The sequence below is a fragment of the Rhinoderma darwinii genome, chromosome 5 (genome assembly GCF_050947455.1).
Source record: "Rhinoderma darwinii isolate aRhiDar2 chromosome 5, aRhiDar2.hap1, whole genome shotgun sequence".
In the NCBI taxonomy this organism is placed as follows: Eukaryota; Metazoa; Chordata; class Amphibia; order Anura; family Rhinodermatidae; genus Rhinoderma; species Rhinoderma darwinii.
Window position 1 is genome coordinate 306,988,965 of NC_134691.1, and position 21,417 is coordinate 307,010,381.

General features: G+C 43.1%; 1 protein-coding gene across 1 annotated transcript in view; it reads right to left on the reverse strand.

The window, feature by feature from the left end:
- Nucleotides 1-9,458: 9,458 nt before the first annotated feature.
- The window catches only part of NCAPG2 (non-SMC condensin II complex subunit G2), an 89,274-nt gene continuing 77,315 nt past the window's right edge, over nucleotides 9,459-21,417 (reverse strand). The window contains exons 24-28 of the mRNA XM_075827407.1: nucleotides 17,227-17,370; nucleotides 16,183-16,286; nucleotides 15,967-16,067; nucleotides 10,549-10,651; nucleotides 9,459-9,686 (exon numbers count right to left, since the gene is read on the reverse strand). Coding sequence (XP_075683522.1) covers nucleotides 9,635-9,686; nucleotides 10,549-10,651; nucleotides 15,967-16,067; nucleotides 16,183-16,286; nucleotides 17,227-17,370 — 504 coding nt within the window. The 3' untranslated portion in view covers nucleotides 9,459-9,634. The remainder of the gene's footprint in view (nucleotides 9,687-10,548; nucleotides 10,652-15,966; nucleotides 16,068-16,182; nucleotides 16,287-17,226; nucleotides 17,371-21,417) is intronic.

The following is a 21,417-nucleotide window of genomic DNA, read 5'->3' on the forward strand; positions in this document are numbered from 1 at the left end:
CTACAGGGGGACTGTGTGGCGCTATCTACAGGGGGAACTGTATGGCGCTATCTACAGAGGGGGCTATATGGCGTTATCTAGAGGGGGGGCTGTCTGGCATTATCTACAGGGGGGACCGTATGGAGTTACCTACAGGGAGTCTGTATGGCGTTCCCTACAGGGGGGGTCTGTAGGGAACGCCATACAGCCCCCCCCTGTAGGGAACGCCATACAGCGTCGTCCCCCCTGTAGGGAACGCCATACAGCGTCGTCCCCCCTGTAGGGAACGCCATACAGCGTCGTACCCCCTGTAGGGAACGCCATACAGCGTCCCCCCTGTAGGGAACGCCATACAGCGTCCCCCCCCCTCCCAAAAAAATGCGACCTACAGTGTGTCCTAATAAAAGACATGTATCCCCTCTCCACAGGATCTCCACAGGATAGGGGATACATGTGTGATCGCTGGTAGAGATAGGGAGAACGGGGGACTGAAAGTCCCCTGAAGTTCTCCATGACTAACCTCTGACTTCCGGCGTCTGCGCAGCTCACTATAAATGAAAGGAGCGCTGGTCCTGCATGCGCACAAGCGCAACCGGCGCTCCATTCACTTCTCCGGAGCTGCCGACACAGACCCCGGAAGTCCGAGGTTTGTTATGAGAACTTCAGGGGACTTCCAGTCCCCCGTTCTCCCTATCGCTGCCAGCGATCACACATGTATCCCCTGTCCTGTGGATAGGGGATACATGTCTTTTGTTTAATGGCAGAGCGGGGAGATACCTCCCTGCTCTGCCGTACTGTTCAGTGGCGTCGCGCTGTAGCAGCCATAGCGGCTGCTAGCGGAGCCACCGGCCATGGTGGGGGCCAGTGCCGGTGGGCGACATGGGCCCCCTCATGCCGCGGGCCCCGTAGCAGCCGCTACTGCTGCTACGGCGGTAGTTACACCACTGGTGGGGGCACAATATTCTGGGGAGCACTATGTGGGTATTATACTGTGTGGGCTGAACTGGGAGCGTATGGGCAAGGATTGGTCAGCGGTTAGAGGCATTACTCAACATTAAAACATTTTTACGCGTCGGCGTAGATTCTTTACAATAGTTGAAAGGTGGGAGGTATGGGTGTGGCACTGTTTTAGGAAGAAAGCAGCTATATTATTTTTAATACTCTACAACCCCTTTATAAACCTTTAGACCTGAAGCTACCTGCCACTAATATGGCTTACGATCTTAAGTTCATGATCAGTAAATAAAGATAAGAAGCCCCGGTGACTCTATCCTCAAATCTTTCCACACTGTGTTCCTTCCATTTACTTTTCACGTTTTTCTTATCGAGAAAATAATGTGAGTGTGAACAGAGCCTTAGGTTTACAGAATTCAATTATTATAATGAGTTCCAACATCGAGGCAGATATCTGTGTTGGCCACTGAGTGTAATGGCCTCTCTGCTTCTCCGTACAATTTGTTCTTGTTTTGTTGGTCTCCTGTGAGGGAAAATCTGCACAAGTTTTCTGTTCTCGCCACGAAATACAACTTCCAGAAGTAAAAGTCAGTACATGGAAAGGCTCTCTCCACCAAATATGACAAGAGGTTCCAGTCAGAGAAGGTTAGATGAATATAATAAAATAAAGTGTTTCTTATGTCCTTCACTATTCATCTCCTGTTCTCATGATCAAATCGCAAATCAAAAGATTGTCAAGAGACAAAAAATATATATTTTTACTGGAATCAGTTGTTTCTGTTTATACATTATCCTGTTAGACATGCAAAATTTTTGGGTGGGTTAAGTTAAAAACACACAGATGCAACACGATGCTGCGTTTCACTGCACACAAAAAAGTACGATATTTATTGGCGTGGACTGCAGGATCAGACTACACAGGGTTTGTTTGTAGTCTGTAATTATAAAGACACATAGGTCTGCATAAGAGGTGAGGACAAAAAAAGGGAAAATATTTTTAATCAAGTTCATTTGCATAGCTGCTTCATTTTTTTCAATTTAGATGATTTGAGAGAAAATACAATGGTTGTAAATTGTAATGTAAGAATAAAGAACCTTTAATATAATAAATTAACCCTGTTGGTTTGGAGCCTTTACATTCAAGATGGGCAGTTGTAATTTGACCTGCATTTCTAATCACATTAAATAGATATCTCGGTATGGAAGGAAATAAAATATTTACTGTATTTGTTAAGATGTTTTAGAATCTTTATAAACAGATAGGACGGGGTTAAAAACAGAACGCGGCTTTAGCAACTGTCATGTGACAACCACAAACCATGGATAAACTGTGTTCCACGACTGATGAAAAGATTTTCCTAACTACAACAAGCCATAATTTTCTGACTTAAAAAACTTGTGCAACTTTTTTATAAACAAAAAGTCGTGCGACTAGGGTGACGGTTGTGTGACTCTAAAATCTGGTGCAGGTCAAATGAGCTTCACTATTGGCAAAATTGTGTCCTCCTTGTCATTCACCTCCCTCCAAATGTAGAAATTTATGTTTCAAACATCAAAAATGTATATGGAGAGTGAACAAGTCACTTATTACAAATCCAACTATTTCTGAAAAAACAGCGGATGGAAACAATCAACATTTTGATAAAAAGCTTTCCTCTAAAATTCCATGAACCAGTAGTAGTAGTATGCTACATATATCTTATACAGCCTAATGGAAGTGAACAGTCGCTGCAAGTCATAATGCTGATCCTTCTTTTGCCCTGTGATGAAAAATTGAGCAAGGACATACCAAGGGGTATATGTTTTTTAATGGCAGTCTATAGCAGATGTATCTAACTGTATAGTAATATACAGTGAAGGAAATAAGTATTTGATCCCTTGCTGATTTTGTAAGTTTGCCCACTGTCAAAGACATGAACAGTCTAGAATTTTTAGGCTAGGTTAATTTTACCAGTGAGAGATAGATTATATATAAAAAAAAATAATAATCACATTGTCAAAATGATATATATTTATTTGCATTGTGCACAGAGAAATAAGTATTTGATCCCCTACCAACCATTAAGAGTTCAGCCTCCTCCAGACCAGTTACACGCTCCAAATCAACTTGGTGCCTGCATTAAAGACAGCTGTCTTACATGGTCACCTGTATAAAAGACTCCTGGCCACAGACTCAATTAATCAGTCTGACTCTAACCTCTATAACATCGACAAGACCAAAGAGCTTTCTAAGGATGTCAGGGACAAGATCATAGACCTGCACAAGGCTGGAATGGGCTACAAAACCATAAGTAAGACGCTGGGTGAGGAGACAACTGTTGGTGCAATAGTAAGAAAATGGAAGACATACAAAATGACTGTCAATCGACATCGATCTGGGGCTCCATGCAAAATCTCACCTCGTGGGGTATCCTTGATCCTGAGGAAGGTGAGAGCTCAGCCGAAAACTACATGGGGGGAACTTGTTAATGATCTCAAGGCAGCTGGGACCACAGTCACCAAGAAAACCATTGGTAACACATTACGCCGTAATGGATTAAAATCCTGCAGTGCCCGCAAGGTCGTCCTGCTCAAGAAGGCACATGTACAGGCCCGTCTGAAGTTTGCAAATGAACATCTGGATGATTCTGAGAGTGATTGGGAGAAGGCGCTGTGGTCAGATGAGACTAAAATTGAGCTCTTTGGCATTAACTCAACTCGCTGTGTTTGGAGGAAGAGAAATGCTGCCTATGACCCAAAGAACACCGTCCCCACTGTCAAGCATGGAGGTGGAAAGATTATGTTTTGGGGGTGTTTCTCTGCTAAGGGCACAGGACTACTTCACCGCATCAATGGGAGAATGGATGGAGCCATGTACCGTCAAATCCTGAGTGACAACCTCCTTCCCTCCACCAGGACATTAAAAATGGCTCGTGGCTGGGTCTTCCAGCACGACAATCACCCGAAACATACAGCCAAGGCAACAAAGGAGTGGCTCAAAAAGAAGCACATTAAGGTCATGGAGTGGCCTAGCAAGTCTCCAGACCTTAATCCCATCGAAAACTTATGGAGGGAGCTGAAGATCCGAGTTGCCAAGGGACAGCCTCGAAATCTTAATGATTTACAGATGATCTGCAAAGAGGAGTGGGCCAAAATTCCATCTAACATGTGTGCAAACCTCATCATCAACTACAAAAACCGTCTGACTGCTGTGCTTGCCAACAAGGGTTTTGCCACCAAGTATTAAGTCTTGTTTGCCAAAGGGATCAAATACTTATTTCTCTGTGCACAATGCAAATAAATATATATAAGTTTGACAATTTTTTTTTTTCTTTATATAATCTATCCCTCACTGGTAAAATTAACCTAGCCTAAAAATTCTAGACAGTTCATGTCTTTGACAGTGGGCAAACTTACAAAATCAGCAAGGGATCAAATACTTATTTCCTTCACTGCAGTTGTGAATATATCTGCATGGCCGCCATCAGGGCAGTACAGCTGGTACTGCCGTCAGGGGCCCAGCCAGAATGATGAAAAATAGGGGCCCGCCGCTTCTCAGCAACTTTACACATTTCATGGAGGGCCCCAACGTTAGTCCCTTGGAGAAAGGAGCAGACCCTGCAATGTAATAGAGCCCGTTCCTTATTGGGAAGTAACTAACGCTGGGGCCCTGACAGGACTAATAGAAGTGGAAGGTGCAGCATGTAAGCAGAAACTCCATGTGGAGAGATCCCGCCCACCAGACACGTCCTTCTCTGCACCGCCGACTGGACCTGCAGGCTGGTTGGTGTCCCCCTCTCTCCATCCTGCTTCACATTCCTCCTGACCCCACTTGATTATATATAACTTGATTATATAAAGTATGTTAAAATTGTTTAACTGGCGGTTTTTCCCCACGATTTTTGTAATCGCAGCAAAAATGGTGCAGTTTTGCCACGTGATTTGTGCCGCGATTATGAAAATTGCATTAAAAAAAGGGTACAATACATGGTAAACCAGTGCTGTTAGGCTAGTCAAAGTGATGTAAAATCACATTTTTGTTGCGATTTTGCAAAAAAATTTGATTTGACTGCACTGCGTAAATAGATTAAGGCCTTATTCAGACAGCCGTGCTCACTCCGTTTTATATGGACCGTGTATCGGCCATATTTCCCAGACCGACCACAGTTGAGGGAGCCTGGCTCCTAGCTACATAGTTATCTATGTTCTGCAACATCTATTATGTTGCAGAATTGGAACGTATTTTACCCTTTAGGGTATGTTCACACAGCAAACAAAAAACGGCCATAAAATACGGAGCTTTTCAAGGGAAAACAGACCATGATTTTCAGCAGTTTTTTTTATGCATCAAGCATTTTTTGATGCGTTCTTTACGGCCGTTTTTGAAGCTGTTTTTCTATTGAGACAATGAAAAACAGTTCCAAAAATGGCTCAAGACGGGACATGCACTTCTTTTTTACAGGGTGTAAAAAAAAACGCCCCGTGGGAACGAAACACCGTTTTTCCCATTGAAATAAATCGGGACATTTATGGCCGAAAAACGGCTGAAAATAGGCCGTGTGAGCTGACCCTTACAATGCAAAGGGTTAATTTGCTGCAAATCCCTAGCAAAATCTGTAAGGCTACATGCACACGTTGAAGAATTTGGTGCAGAAAATCTGCATCAGAACCGCAGGTAAAATCCACACCTAAGGACTTGTCCACATAGAATGGAATTGCTTCAGAAAATTTGTTCAGCATTTCCGTTGAAAGTAGCAGACGTTCCGCTGCAGAAAAAAACGCACCATTTCCTGCATTTTTTTTACTGCATAAAATGGTGCGGATTTTGCTCTGTTTTTTTCAATGTTGGAACACGGTGATATCTCCTGGAAAACGTAGCAATTCAGACCACTTTCCGCAGCAGGAATTTACATGATGAGGTTCGAAAAATACGCACCACAGGTCAATTTCTGGTTGGAATTTTTCCGCAGCGTGTGGATGAGATTTGTTACATCACACCCACTTGCTGCTACTGTATTCTGCTGCGTATTTTACGTCCGCAATTCCGGACTGATAAAAAACGCAGCAATTCCGCAACGTGTGGACCAGTCCTAATAGTGCATTCTTAGGCGTGGTTTTTACATTTTGATGTGGAAATACAGTAGGTGCAGGTTTTATGTTGCGTATTTGTTATTTTTGCTTTTTTTTTTTTAAACTGGTCAGATACAATTCGCAGGCGGAAACGCAAAATAAATTGACATGCTGCAGATTTTAAAATACACACCGCAGGTCAATTTATAGGCAGATAAAAATCTGACGTGTAGATGAGATTTCTTGAGCTTTCATTTACTTTGCTGGTACTGTAGTACGCTGCGGATTTCCACACGTAATATGCATCGTGCGCATTTGGCCTAACAGAGTTTTTTTTTAAACTCATCCTAAGGCCCCGTTCACACGTCTTGGATTTGATACGGATTTCAATGACAATCTGCATCCCATGCATATGTGGTTTCTGCAACCCAGTTCACATGCTAGGAAAAATTTTCCACATGTATTTTTGTCCGCACCAGGAAAATAAACCCACCACAGCAATAAGTAGCATGCGACTTATTTTGCACAGAAAAGCCGAGGATAAGCCCCTTTGAATGACCATGGGACTAGTTCTCGTGCGGATCTGCTACACACTTGTGGCACATCTGCGGCAGAAATCCAAGGGAAGCCTCAGATTTTTGCTGCGTAAAAACACATTGGACTTTAAAGGCAATGTAAGAAAGTTAGTGCTCCTTATATCCTCACAAGTGCTTCCCCCTCTCTTAACGCCCCCTTCACATCGTGTTATTGTCCTACATTTATTGTAGAGAAAATCTCCTAACGTACACTATAAACAACATAGGACATAATGGAGCCCTGTGAATTATGTTTTTTTTTAGCCTACATCGGTTTACCTTTTTTTGAAGGATGGAACAGCGTAGTAGACTTTGCTATTCCATCCTGAGAGATACCACAAAAAACCGTATACCGCTCCTGACACTACTATGTGGACAGTGACGTCAGGAGCTCCCCAATGCAGGAGTCCCCAGACAGAGCATCACAAGTGCTCTGCCCATGGATTTTGTCCCTGGGAAAGCTCCTGACATCACTGTCCATATATGTAAAGTGACATCAGGGGATTCCCCAGGGCCGGAATCCCTGGCCAGAGAGTTGCCGACTTTCTGACGTCACTTTACGTACATGGACATCAGGAACAGCGCCAGAGTCCCTGGGCAGAGCAGTAGTAGAAGCTCTGCCTGGGGGCTCCAGCCCTGGGAAAGCTCCTGACAAAACTGTCCATTTATGGACAGTGACTTCAGTAGTTTTCCCAGGGCCATTCCCCAGGCGGCGTGTCCCACTGTATGCCATACAGAGGGATATCTTTTGGCTAAATAGAACAAAATCCAGGGCATTAACCGGTCACAGCCTGCTCCATGGTTTCATTCACTGTAATTGGCATCAGAACCAAAATCAGTTATTGCGTATAAAGTACTCCAGCAGGTGGAAGAGGGTGCTGCGCTGGCTCCCTTCCCCTGCTTGTCCCAGAAGCGCCCGGCGACTCAGCAGCTGCCTGACACCGAGCATGAGGGCGCCCGTGCCGCCCATCAGATCCCCTCCATGGCCGGCGGCCTCCCTGCTCTGCAATGTACTAGCACCACTGTAGTTCCCTGAAGGAGCGAAATCCCTGTGTGGCCGGTATCTCTCAGTTTATAGTGCGTTCGTCAAACACAATTTCACAAGATATTTCAGAATCATTCCTGACATTAATTATAAAAAAACAAGCAAAGAGGTCACAGACTACAGGAAAGGAAATGTAAAAATAAGTAATATTTTATTCGATGGCAGTATTAATTCCTCAAGCTCCAATGACATGACATGGAATGGAGATACCAAACAAAAATACATTGATAAGAGAAGGTTCACCATTACAACACATTTTAAATGGCTCCAAGGTTTCTAAAATAGTCTTAATGAGAACCTTTCACCTGCCCATACGTGTGCTGCATTCTAATAGTCAGGGCTTCACCAACACTGTTTCACTTTACATTTGTTTTTCCTTATCTTCCTCCGTTATTCACATATCGGTGCTGGTATATTTGGTGGCCGATATGTAAATAAGCCCCTGAACTGTCAATGGGGCATTTCTATCTAACTAAATGGCAAGGGGGCTCTTCCCTCTGACACTGTCCAATCAGCTATGGCCAGTGTCAGGGCGGCTTTAGCTGTGTTCTCTCCCGCGAGAACACAGACTGGTGGTTCTGCAGAGAGCACTCTCAGTCTGTGTGTGTTCTAGCGGGAGGGAACACAGCACAAGTCGCCCCTGACAAGGTCCATAGCTGATTGGACAGTGTCAGAGCGAAGAGATCACACCCCCTTACCATTTAGTTAGATAGAAACGCCCCCATTGACAGTTTAGGGACTTATTTACATATCGGGTGCCAAATATAACGGCACCGATATATAAATAACGGAGTAAGATAGGAAAAAATGTAAAGCGAGACAAGGTTTGTCAAGCCCGGCCTATTACAGCCTTTCAACTGCACGTGTATGGGCAGTTGAAAGGTTCTCTTTAATTGAGAGGAAAAAAAAAATCACCTATGCAGATCTACTGTATTAAGGCTCTTTTACATGGGCCAATTATCGGGCAAACGATCGTTCATATGATCATTGTCCTGTGTAAACAGGACAACGATCAGCCGATGAACGAGCATAGGATTGTTCATCGGCTGATCGTATCGTTTATGCATCATTAAATATTACCGTGGTCGGCAGCACATCTTTCCGTGTAAACAGGGAGACGCGCTGCCAACATGATGGAAATGTATAAGGACGAGCGATCGTAGCTCGGCCCCATACATTACTGATCATAGCTCCTTGTGAAAGGAGCAAACGAGCGCCAATCAACAAGAGGTCTTGTCGAAAAGCGCTCATTTTCATGGCCCATATCGGGCGGTGTAATAGGACCTTTAGTTATATACAAAAAGAACATCACTGCTGCAGGGGAAACTGACAGAATGTAACAAATAACCATTAGGCCCTAAAGAAAAACAGGATAGGGCCCTAATTCACTAAAAGCCCTTTCAGCCGTAAGTTCATGACATAAAAAGTTTATGCTTCTTTTATTTTCCGGTGTTTTTCCCTTCTTTCCGTGGTGCCCCGGTGATCTGAATTCAAATACTCACAGCCTTTTTCATTCTGTCCTTCTATTATACACAGTGATCACTACCGGCACAACGCACTGGGTAGAGCTGGGCCCCCATAGCAGCTGTCATGCCACAATACCTGGTTATTTATGCAGATGTCTCAACAACCCTTTTTCAAACCACCAGTGATATAGAGTATAAAAACGTATTAAAACTGATCACGCCCTACACTCCCCTCGAAAGAAGATTGTATTGGCCATAACAATAATCAGATTTCAGCTTTCACTTTAGAGCAAGTTAGAAATTAAAGACGTGATCTGTGCGACTACTCCACTCGTTTTCAAACATTAAATTGCATTTATTTAAGAGAGTTTTAAATGAGGGAAAGCCTGAGGTGATAGATGGATGGTTCCCATCACAACATTTTAATAATATATTTACATAGCTGAAACACAATATAAAATTGTACATTACAAAAAAAATAAAAAATGCCCCCCATATTTGTCATAGTTAACGGTCTGTACATCTCAAAAGTAATATAACAAAGCATATGTTATCCGGTGCTGAATTTAGGGCAGTAGGAGCTGATCTAAAGTTCTTACTGATGAATTATATATGGCCCTGAAAAGATAAAAGACATTTAAATTAAATGTACATCAAATCGCCTTCATCTTACGTCAATACATAAATGTGACAAGTTTAAAGAAGACCCTCAGTGGAAACACAACTTTCCATGTCTGCATTCCCCACCTGACTGTATACCACGCTCTACACTTTTTATGTATACTGTACTTACTTCTTGAACTGCTGCCTTGTCTGTGCTTTAAAAAAGCCTGCATCTTGTTTCTAAGATTTCCTCAGCTTTCTCTTCCCCTCTGCTTTACTATCAATCACATGATGCTTCAGCACAGCATCACATAACCAGCTAAATACCATACCATTTCTGCATGCTGGGGGAACAAAGGGCTTTATGAGTAGGGCAGAGCTGTGTGTAGGTGGCTGTATGGAAGAATGGGGAGTCCCTGAGGAACTGTACTATGAAGCTGTAGTCAAAGTGGGGAGAATTTATAAAGACCTCTACACTAGCTATCGGACTTAGAAATTAAAAATTTTGCAACTTTTCTATTTTTCCGCCTCTGCCACATTTCTAAAGTGGGCGAGACTAAGCTAGAGGTGGCAAGGCTCCACGTTCCAATCAATTTACTGGTGAAAATGAAACCTCAAATCTACTTCAGCTCATAGCTGTAGATCTGATTTTCTGTCGCCTCTTAATAAATTAGGCGCATATTTCTCCAACTTTCTTTAGAGTAAGATTGGCGCCTAAAACTGCCCTCTTACGTTGCTGCTCTAAGGTGTTCCGTACAGTGCCATATTACGGTGTTAATCTCCCTTAGAAGCGATGCTTTTGGGGACGGAATACCTCTGTGATATGGTGACTGAAGGATCTTGACACAATCAATTTTGTCTGACTCCTCTAACTCACCTTTCTATATTTTCATCTTCTTCCATTGTGATCTCCCTGTATGTTTTTAGTTTCCGATAAATTGTTGAAGCAATGTCTTTGGAAGCAGCAGACATTGCTTTACCTTTTGGTTGAACAAAAATATATTAGAATGGTTTCAATACAAAATAGTAAAATGCATACACATTCCAAAAGGAAGCTTTTTTTCTTTTGAACATTTGCGACACATTATCGCAACACAGATATAACACCCCCACCCCCCTTCTTCCAAAGTATGCATGCTCATGAATACATAATAATCAGCACCAAGATCAGTATCAAATATACAAAATACCATCTATGAAATATTCAGATAAGATTTAACATAATCCACCTAAAACCGACCAGATTCCTCTAAGCAGCGTATATTATCCACCCCTCTACCTCATACTAGACTGCAACTCAGCCGCAAACCCCCGATGATGAACTCAGGCCCCTACTTTCCACCCATGGAGAACATATTTTATCGAAGGTCCAAAAGAAAGATTTAAAGGCTATGTACTAAGCTTCACACTCAATTTTTTTTATTGTTCATTTGCTTCAAAAAATACAGAATCTAAAAAAACTCTAAATAGTCTTCCCTATCATTTGTCTGCTGTAGCCGGTGTCGTTTTTGTACACAACTGGGGTGATGCAAATTGTGACACAAATCAGTCAGTGCACTGCTGACGGGATCAATCATCTGACCTTTGCTCTCCCGTTCCCTTCTCTGTGTGTTAATATCATCGGGGGACACCGCACCATGGGACGTCCTTAAGCAGTGCCAGAGGGTGGACACACATGAAATCTACTGTGCAATACACCTAATGCACAGCAGCTTGGAGTACCTTGCGACCAAGGTTGGCATCAGAGGAAGCCAGAGTATGAATTTGGTAGAGCTTCGTAAAAGGTATGCACTAAAGCCTAGGTAGCAGCCTTGCAAACCTGAGCGACCGAAGCTTGGTGTCATACCGCCCAGGATGCACCGACCTCTTAGAATGGGCTGTAACCCTAAAGGGGGAACCTTGCCCTTAGTCATGAGCAATGGTAGACTTGAAAGCCACTAACCTCTTGCACGACCCCTCTGGGATCACAAAGAGAAATTCAGAGAGTCTGAAGGATTCAGTCGTCGCTAGATAGATGCGAACCGCTCCAACTACATCAAGATAATAACGTGCGCACTCCCGCACGTAGAAGTAGGGAAGGACTATGTCCTTATTAATGTAGAAGGCAGAGACCACCTTTGGGAGAAAGGATGGGACTGGTCAGAACACTACCTAATCCCTGTGGATCACCAGGAAAGGAGAATTACAGCATAGTACTGCCAATTCCAAAACCCATCTCATGAAAGTAATGGCCACAATGAAGGCAAACTACTAGGAAAGAAAACAGATATTCCGTAATGGTTCAAAGGAGGAAGCCTGGAGGGCTCCCAGAACCAAGTTGAGATCACAGGAATCAGATGGACGCCGAAAGGGAGAATCTGAATCAGCCACACCCTGCAAGAAGGTCTTCACCTGGGAGTGGAAAGCCAGTATATGGTGAAAGAGAATAGAGAGAGCGGAGACCTGGCATTTTAGAGAAGCCCAGCCCAGATCCAGACCAGACAGCAGAAAAGACAGAACCCTAGTGGTAAAGCACACCAAGGGATGAAAATTGGATTTCTCACACCAAGGGAAGCGAGCCTTCCACATACTGTGGTATACCTTGGCTCACTGAGGCCTCTGGGCCTTTAACATCACTTGGATGGCCTTTTCAGAAAGACCACAGAATTTAGAACTGCAGCTTAAACAGCCAATGCGTTAAATAAAGCGGAGCTAAAGTGGGTTGGAACAGCAGAACTTGGCAAAGGAGGTTGTGTCACGGCAGTAGGTGCCATGGGGTGACCGCCAGTAGGCTGACGTAGCAGGCCTGGTGAGGCCAGTCTGGGGCCACCACCATGGCTGGAATGCCCACTGCCTTGACACGCTTGGAAACTCTGGGCAATAGTGAAAGGGAGAAGATACAGAAGAGAAAACCTGTCCCAATGTGTAGCCAGGGAATCAACGGATAGAGCCCTGGGATCCTGACCCCTGGCCACATAGGCGGAAACCTTGTGGTTCAGATGAGACGCAAAGAGGTCAAAATCTGGAGTGCCCCATCTCTGGCAAATCTGGATAAAAATTTCTGAATGATGCAAACCCTGGCGGAAATGCTGTAAAAAATCATGCCCAAGAACTCCACCTCTTCAAGGTGTCCAGGGTGATCCTGAGACTTTAAAGATGGCACTCTCACCTCCTTCAAGCTCCAAAATCGGTTATCACACGCAGGTGGAAAACGACGTCTCCTCCAATGTTGGAGGAGTTGTTCCAGGAGGTTGCCTTTGTAGAGAATGGAACACCTGCTGGCCCATTCTCCAGCTGCTTCCACACGATACACGTCTACATGATCTCAATGGATTACATTCCTCTCTTCTTCCACCTATTTCAATGAAGTGACTTGAGACATAACATTCCTATGAGACTTAATCTGAGGAAATGATCCTTGCAGTTTCGTGGGGTTTTGCTTACTCCAACCATGCCTTTGCCATGTGCATAGCTGCCCTTGCTCCTTTTTTTTATCTTACTCATGATAACCCGGAACTGGAGTCCAGGCTCACCAAGACTTGAGCCTCACCACATCCCTCCTTTGCCCTTGTCCGTCCCCCCTTCTATTTTTTCCCTTTCCTCCCCATGTCTAATCGTGGGGTACCTTGCTTCCTGTGATTGCGCTTACCGGATGCCGTTACACTTTATGTTATATAGGAGACGGAGTTGTTGTATCTCTATTTCATCTTTATGTAATGTAGGGCAGCCCTGACACGAGGGCTTAGGCTTGAAGGAGGGCCGTCCTGATTCTGTGGGACGACTGGTATTCCTTTAAAACCTCTGAGAGGGAACTTTGCGAAAGGAAGATAACCTCTGAGAATGTTGGAAAGACTGTTTTGGTTAAGGACGGTTTTGAGGCAGGATGGAACTCTTGCCGCCAGTGGCCTCAGAGATAAGCTTATCCAGATGCTTACCAAAGAGCCTTTCCCCGGAGGACGAGTGAGAGCCTTTATATAAGCAGGGTCCGCCGACCAAGATTTTAGCCAAACTGTGCGGTGTATCACCCCTGCCGTCACTCTAGTATCAAAATGGGAGGACTCCAGAGAGGCCTTGTAAAGGAATTTGGAGGGATGGATAAGCTGGGAGGCTACATCAGTCAGGTCCTCCTGTGGAGCTCCTTCTGTAATGCCCTGGTGAAGCTGTTTAGCCAAGAAAGTATATGATTTACTGACCCAAGAGACGAACGCTGAGTGCAGGGCAGAACCTCTTGGACACCCTAGAAACAGGCGGATCCAACAAAGAAGAGACAGCCCACTTAGAAACTAAATCCTTCTGGGAGAACATGTCAGAACTCTTGGAGACAAGTAAACGCTTGTTAGGGTGCTTCCATTATTTGAAGACGAGATCCTCAAACTCACTGTGGTTTGGGAAATCCAAGGGCTGGCGCTAGTGACGGTGGGGAGTCACCCATAAGTTTTAAGAAACCGTGCCACACCAGCCCATAGACTGTTTCTGTAATTGCAGTTCAGCCCCATTAGTTTAACCCGTTAGTGACCGGCCCATCGTGTTTCTACGTCGGTCACTAACGGGCCTTATTCCGATGACATAGACTTTTTACGTCGCGGCATCAGAATAAGTTTACAGAGCAGGGAGCTGTCAAATCTCCCTGCTCTCAGCTGCTAGAGGCAGCTGAGGGCTGGGAGCGTCCCTGCTCTGCCGGGTGAGATCGATATTAGTATCGATCTCACCCATTTAACCCCTCAGATGCGGTGCACAATAGCGAGCACCGCATCTGAGTGGTTTTGGAGAGAGGGAGCTCCCTCACTCTCCCACCGACACCCGGCAATACGATCGCCGAGTGTCTGTGTCTCCAATGGCAGCTGGGGGTCTAATAAAGGCCCCCAGGTCTGCCTGGAGTGAATGCCTGCTAGATCATGCCGCAGGCATGACCTAGCAGATGCCTGTCCGTGTTAAACGGACAGGCAGTAATACACTGCAATACAAAAGTATTGCAGTGTATTATAAATGCGATCGGAGAATCGCATATTATAGTCCCCTAATGGGACTAGTAAAAAAGTGAAAAAAAGTTTAACAAAGTTAATTTGAAAAAAAATTTGAAAAAAAATGAAAAACCCAGCTTTTCCTCTCACAAAATGCTTTACTATTAAAAAAACTAAATAAAGTTAAAAAGTTACACATATTTGGTATCGCCGCGTCCGTAACGACCCCGACTATAAATCTATTACATTATTTAACCCGCACGGTGAACGCCGTAATTTTTTTAAATAAAAAACTATGGAAAAATTGCTGTTTTCTGTGAATACTGACTTTAAAAAAATGTGATAAAAAGTGATCAAAAAGTCGCAGCTACTCCAAAATGGTACCAATAAAAACTACAAGTCTTCCCGCAAAAAAAAAGCCCTCATACAACCGCATCGGCGAAAAAATAAAAACTTTACGGCTCTTCAAATATGGAGACACAAAAACAAATAATTTTGAAAAAAAAAGCGTTTTTACTGTGTAAAAGTAGTAAAACATACAAATTTGGTATCGTTGCAATCGTAACAACCCGCTGAATAAAGTTATTGTTTTATTTATATCACACGGTAAACGGCGTAGATTTAAGACGCGAAAAAGAGAGTGGCGAAATTTCAGGTTTTTTTTTATTTCCCCCCAAATAAAAGTTAATAAAAGTTAATCAATAAATAATATGTCCCCCAAAATGGTGCTATTGAAAAGTACAACTTGTCCCGCAAAAAACAAGACCTTATACAGCTATGTCGACGCAAAAATAAAAACATTATAGCTCTTGGAATGCGACGATGGAAAACCTTAAAAAATGGCTTGCTCATTAAGGTCCAAAATAGGCTGGTCATTAAGGGGTTAAATGGGGAGAAGATGAAATACCAGACACCGCCAATGTAGAGGCATGGCACGCTTTCTGAAAAACTTGAAACTTTTTGAATAATCCTGGACAACCCCCTTTAGTATAGCTTTATAATGGTGAGAACTTGTTTTTCTGATATAGAGCTCCAAACCCCCTGCATTGACATATAGTTCAATTATAAATTTCTGGCTGCCTCCACCATTATTGTGGTGTCTAAAGGCAGCAAGAATTTTATTATTGAACTATATGTCTATGCAGGGGATTTGGAGCCCTGTATCAGAAAAAGAAAGCTCTGACCAATGGAGTTCCAAACACTATGAATATATAATAAGAAAATAATCAACCTAATATTTTAGACCTAGAGGTGATCATGTGTTAAAACGTGGAGATTCACTTTAAGGTGCATTAACTATTAACATACAATACTATTCAATATATACATAGACAACTCCGCAAAGCGTATCCTACCTTTAGAGCTAACAATAATGATATGTAATGATGCAGTCAAACTCAGGATTCCTTCAATCTCTCCCAAAGAGATGAATTCTGCCAATTCACCTAAAAATGAACTAGAAAAAAAGATACGAAATTGAACGTTTAAATGAACAGGACGGACTACTTTTGATGCTACCTTCGTGTGCTGTCATAATTTGATGTGAAGCAACCGCAGGAGCGTAAACTTACCTCAGTACACTGGATGTCTTTATAACAATGGACAGTAAATACTTTGACAACGGAGGGAGATCTAAAACAGTTGTCGGTGTTGTTATTTCACTCGAATCTGAAATCTAAAATGAATAAAATGCAGATGTCAGCTGACAAGGAGAATCCCTTATAGTCAATTATTAGAGCAGTTAAAAGCTCAGAAACACTCATAGTATTAAACTACATACCTATATGATACTATGTTGGTACAGTGTTTATCAACCAGTAGATCGGGAGACACTAGTTACATGCAGTATTATCTGAGAATGTGTGGGAGGTCAATCTCAGTAAGAGAGTAGAAAATATACAGAGCGCTGCTAATCAACTGACAGATTTCTCCTTTTTGTGAAGAAAAAAAAATAGCTTATGCCTTTACAAAGCCTTAATAGATTTTCATGAAATAAAGACGTCATTCAAATGTCATTGTGACATCAGAATAATGAGAAACACCTGAATTTCACAGGGCAGTAATGTGGGTGCTCCTGGGGTAATTATATGGGTCATGCCCAGCCTACATCTTATTTGTTGTGCCTACAATTATAAGCCAGTCAATTTTTTCTTGTTCCTTTACCTACGGCATCTAAGTGAGGAAACTACACGGAGTACAATGCATCACATGCATTCTCATTTAATTTTTCCTTCCTTATTACTCTTTCCCTCCTTTGCCACCGTATTATTTTTCAGTCTCTTGTTGCCTATTAGTTTCTGCTAAACCAACAGCTGTTTTTAGGTTTCCTCTTAAACGTTGCTTTGTAACATTCAGGTATATTCTACAAGTGTATTCACCGAATAAATCAAGGTACACATTAATGTTAATGAAGATTATCGTATAAAGCATTTTACATATCTGAAATGACTTTTTCCAGTACAGACAAGGGAAGAAGTCCTTTCACCTATGATAACATTATGTCTTTACAGTGGCATGATATCAAATACTGATACAAAGAAGTAACTTTTCTTCATGGTATAATACCAACAATGACGACACCAAGATGAAGGGACGGCTTTTTCAACAATACGTACTTTGCGTAAAGAATGGCTTATTTCTACGACGACAGCAGCTAGGAGGGTGGAGAGAACTCCTCGGTGGACTGCAGAAGATGCGGTGTGCCAGCACTGAACCGTGTGTATGAACTGTCTAAGAGGGACTTGCATGGACTCAAGAAGCTACATATTAAGGAAAAAAAGAAAAAAATAGAAATCTTTGTCAGAATAGAATAGTGAATTGACAAGACAAAACAGCACATGAACAGAATAAAAGTGTAGCCTAGTTTAAATCAGAAGCCCTTTACTTAGATTGTGGTGTAAGATTTATAATAAAATAAATTTCTTAGCAGTGCCAAAGGGTTTAAATTGCTCAATAGACCACTTTCATGCTGGAAATCAGTAGTGGTCCAAGATCAGAGTTCACCCATCATCTTCCGACATATTAGAAGATCATTTTGTTCTTTAGAACGGCAACAGAAAAAAAGTTATGAATTTTTCCTGGTGTCTGTGAAGTCCGTTGCTCCTTAAGTTTTCCAACCAGAAACGGATTTCAGCTGTAGCAGGAAGTTGCCTCCCACTCCATTCCAGTTTGTGATATAGTTAACGTACAGAACTTATTACATTAACCGCTTTGCGCACCTTGGCGTACATGCACGTCCAGGTGAGCAGTATCTTCGCGCACCTGGGTGTGCAGTTACGTCCACGCATTAACAGTTAACCGCCACAGGGCGCTACACCGCAGCGGTTGTTAACTGTGCAGGGTCTCTGCCCTGCTCTCCCCGTTCAAAGGGGGCTGGTCCTCAGTTGCTCTGACAGGAAGCCTATGTCACGTCACAATGACAGTTAGCATACATTACACTACATAGGTAGTGTAATGTATTCTAGCAGCGATCAGAGCTGCAAGTCTTCAAGTCCCCTAGTGAGATTAAAAAATAAAAAGGAAAAAAAAAAAGGTAATAAAAATGTTTTACAAAAGCGTAAAAATAAATGTTATAAGTTACATAAACAAGAACTGCCTTTTTTCCTACAATAAGTCTTTAACCCCTTCCCGACATTTGACGTACATGTACGTCATGGAAAGTACTGACTTCCCGCATCTTGCCGTACATGTACGTCAAACGTTTGGCACCGGCTCAGAAGCTGAGCCGGTCCCATCATCACCGGATCTCAGCTGTATCTTACAGCTGACATCCGACTGTAACGGCGGGGACCGAAATTAGCTTCGATCCCCGCCATTAACCCCTTAAGTGCAGCGCTCAAACGCGATCGCTGCACTTAAGGTGTTTGCAGCTCATCGGAACCCCAGTAATGAAATTGCCGGGGTTCCGGTGGCTGCAATGGCAACCGGAGGCCTAATACTGGCCTCCCGGTCTGCCTAGCACCGAAGCCGGTCAAGATCCGCCCGGCGGCGGAGCCTGATCGGCTTCCGTAGCTGCCGGCAAGATGGCGCCGGGTCAGGAGCTGATCCGGCGTCATCAGCGGTGGAAGTCAGCTGTACTGTACAGCTGACATCCACCTGTAACGGCAGGAACCGGAGCTAGCTCCGATCCCTGCCATTAACCCCTTCGATGCAGCAATCGAAAGCGATTGCTGCATCGTAGCGGTTACAAGCAGATCGCCAGCCCTGACAGGCAATCGGGACTGGCGACTGCTGTTATGGCAACAGGAGACACAATGGTCTCCTGCTCTGCCATTACGGAAGCCGATTTAGGCCCCGCCGGGAGGCGAAGCCTAATCGGCTTGCTGTCAGTGAATGACTGACAGATCTAATACATTGCACTACATAGGTAGTGCAATGTATTAGAAAAAAAAAAATCTGACCGTTGGACCTTCAAGTCCCCTAGTGGGACTTGAGAAAAAGTGTAAAAAAAGTATAAAAAAGTGTAAAAAAAAGTGCAAAAAATAAAAGTTTGAAAACAATAAAAGTTTCAAGTAATCAAATAACACACAATCCCCCTTTTACTCTTATCAAGTCCTTTATTATTGAAAAATAATAATAAACCATATGTATTTGGTATCGCCACGACCGTAACGACCCGAGGTATCAAAATATTATATTATTTATTGCACGCGGTGAACAGCGTAAAAAAAACCCGTAAAAAACGTTACCAGAGTTTCTGTTTTTTAGTCACTTTGCCCTACAAATATTACAATAAAAAGTGATCAAAAAGTCGCATGTATCCAAAAATGGTACCTATAAAAACTATAGCTCGTCCCGCAAAAAACAAGCCCTCATACAACTCCGTCGACAAAAAAATGAAAACGTTATGGTTCTCACAACTTGGCGACAGAAAAAATACATTCTTTTTACAAAAGTAATTTTATTGTGCAAAAAGTTGTAAAACATAAAAAAGTTCTATAAATGAGGTATCGCCGGAATCGTACTGACCCGCAGAATAAAGGTAACATGTAGTTTATAATGCGTGGTGAACTCTGTATAAAAAAAAACCAAAAAAAGCTGTGCCAGAATTGCGTTTTTTGGTTTACCTGGCATCCCAAAAAATAGGATAAAAGGTGATCAAAAAGTCACATGTACCCCAAAATGGTACCAATAATAACTACAGCTCGTCCCGCAACAAACCAGCCCTCATACCGCTACGTCTATGAACAATAAAATTAGTTATGGCTCCAATAAGTCAGGAAATAAAAAAATATGCAGTTGTGCCCGAGGAGAACATTTCTTCTGTTTCAAGAGGCGATTTATCAAGGACCTGAAATTAGGGAACCAGGAAGGGAGGGCCCAATCATATCCGATGGAAGCGACGGTGCCCGTATTATACCAGGATAATACTTTCCCAGCAAAATTCCCCAAACTACAAAGGCGCGGAGTGTGGACCAAAAGGGGGATAAGAAATGACACCATTTATCAGTGCGACACCGGCCTGTGCAGAAAGGATTGCTTCACAGCGTAACACACATCTATGGATTATTTTTATTTTTTTATACCACCTGACTATGCCCCTTATATACTCCGCCCCGCTTACATGTACCCCCACATTATAAAACACCAGCAATACTCAAACAAATATAGTACCAAGCAAAATCCGCTCTCCAAAAGCCAAATGGTGCTCCCTCGGCCCTGAACCCTACAGCGTGCCCAAACAGCAGTTTCCTTCAACATATATGGCACCGTCATACCCGTGAGAACCCTTTTAACAATTTTTGTGGTGTGTGTCTCCAGCGTCATAAGCTGGGCATGACATATTTGCCACTGAATGGCATATCTAGGGAAAAATATAAATTTTTAATTTGCACCATCCGCAGCGCATTCATTTATGGAAAAGACCTGTGGGGTGAAAATGCTCACTACACCCCTTAATAAATGCCTTGAGGGGTGCAGTTCCATAATGGGGTCACTTATCAGGGGTTTCTTTTTATTATTTCACATCTGAGCCTCTGCAGTTGTGAACCAATACTTTGTAAATCGCCAAATTAGGCCTCCACTCCGCATGGTACTCTTCACTTCTGAGCCCTGTCATATGTCCAGACAAAAGATTAGGGCCACATGTAGGGTGTTTCTAAAACCGGGAAACACCGCATAATAATTAGAGAGCTGTCTTGTTATGGTGGCACAAGCCGGGCACCACATATTGGCATATCTATGGAAAAAAATCCCATTTTCACTCTGCAACATTGAGCGCACACTAATTTCTACAAAACACCTGCAGGGTTAAAATGCTTACTACACCCCTTGGTAAATGCATTGAGGGGTGTAGTTTACAAAATGGGGTCACTTCTGGGGGGTTTCCACTGTTTTGGGCCCACAGGTGCCCAGAAACCAATCCAGCAACATCTGCACTCCAAATGGCGGTCCTTCCCTTCTGAGCCCTGCCGTTTGCCCAAACAGCAGTTTATGACCACATATGGGGTATTGCCGTACTCGGGAGAAATAGCTTTACAAATGTTGGGTTCTTTTTTTCCTTTATTTGTTGAGAAAATGAAAAAATTTGCGCTAAAGCTACGTCTTATTGAAGAAAAAGGACTGTTTTTATTTTCACTGCCTAATTCTAATAAATTCTATGAAACATCTGTGGGGTCAAAATGCTCACTACACCCCTAGATGCATTCTTCAAGAGGTGTAGTTTCCTAAATGGAGTCCCTTTTTGGGCGTTTTCATTGTTTTGTCCCCTCAGGGGCTTTGCAAATGTGACCTGGCCTCCGCAAATCATTCCTGCTAAATGTGATCTCAAAAAGTCAAATAGTGCTCTTTCCCTTCTAAGCCCTGCC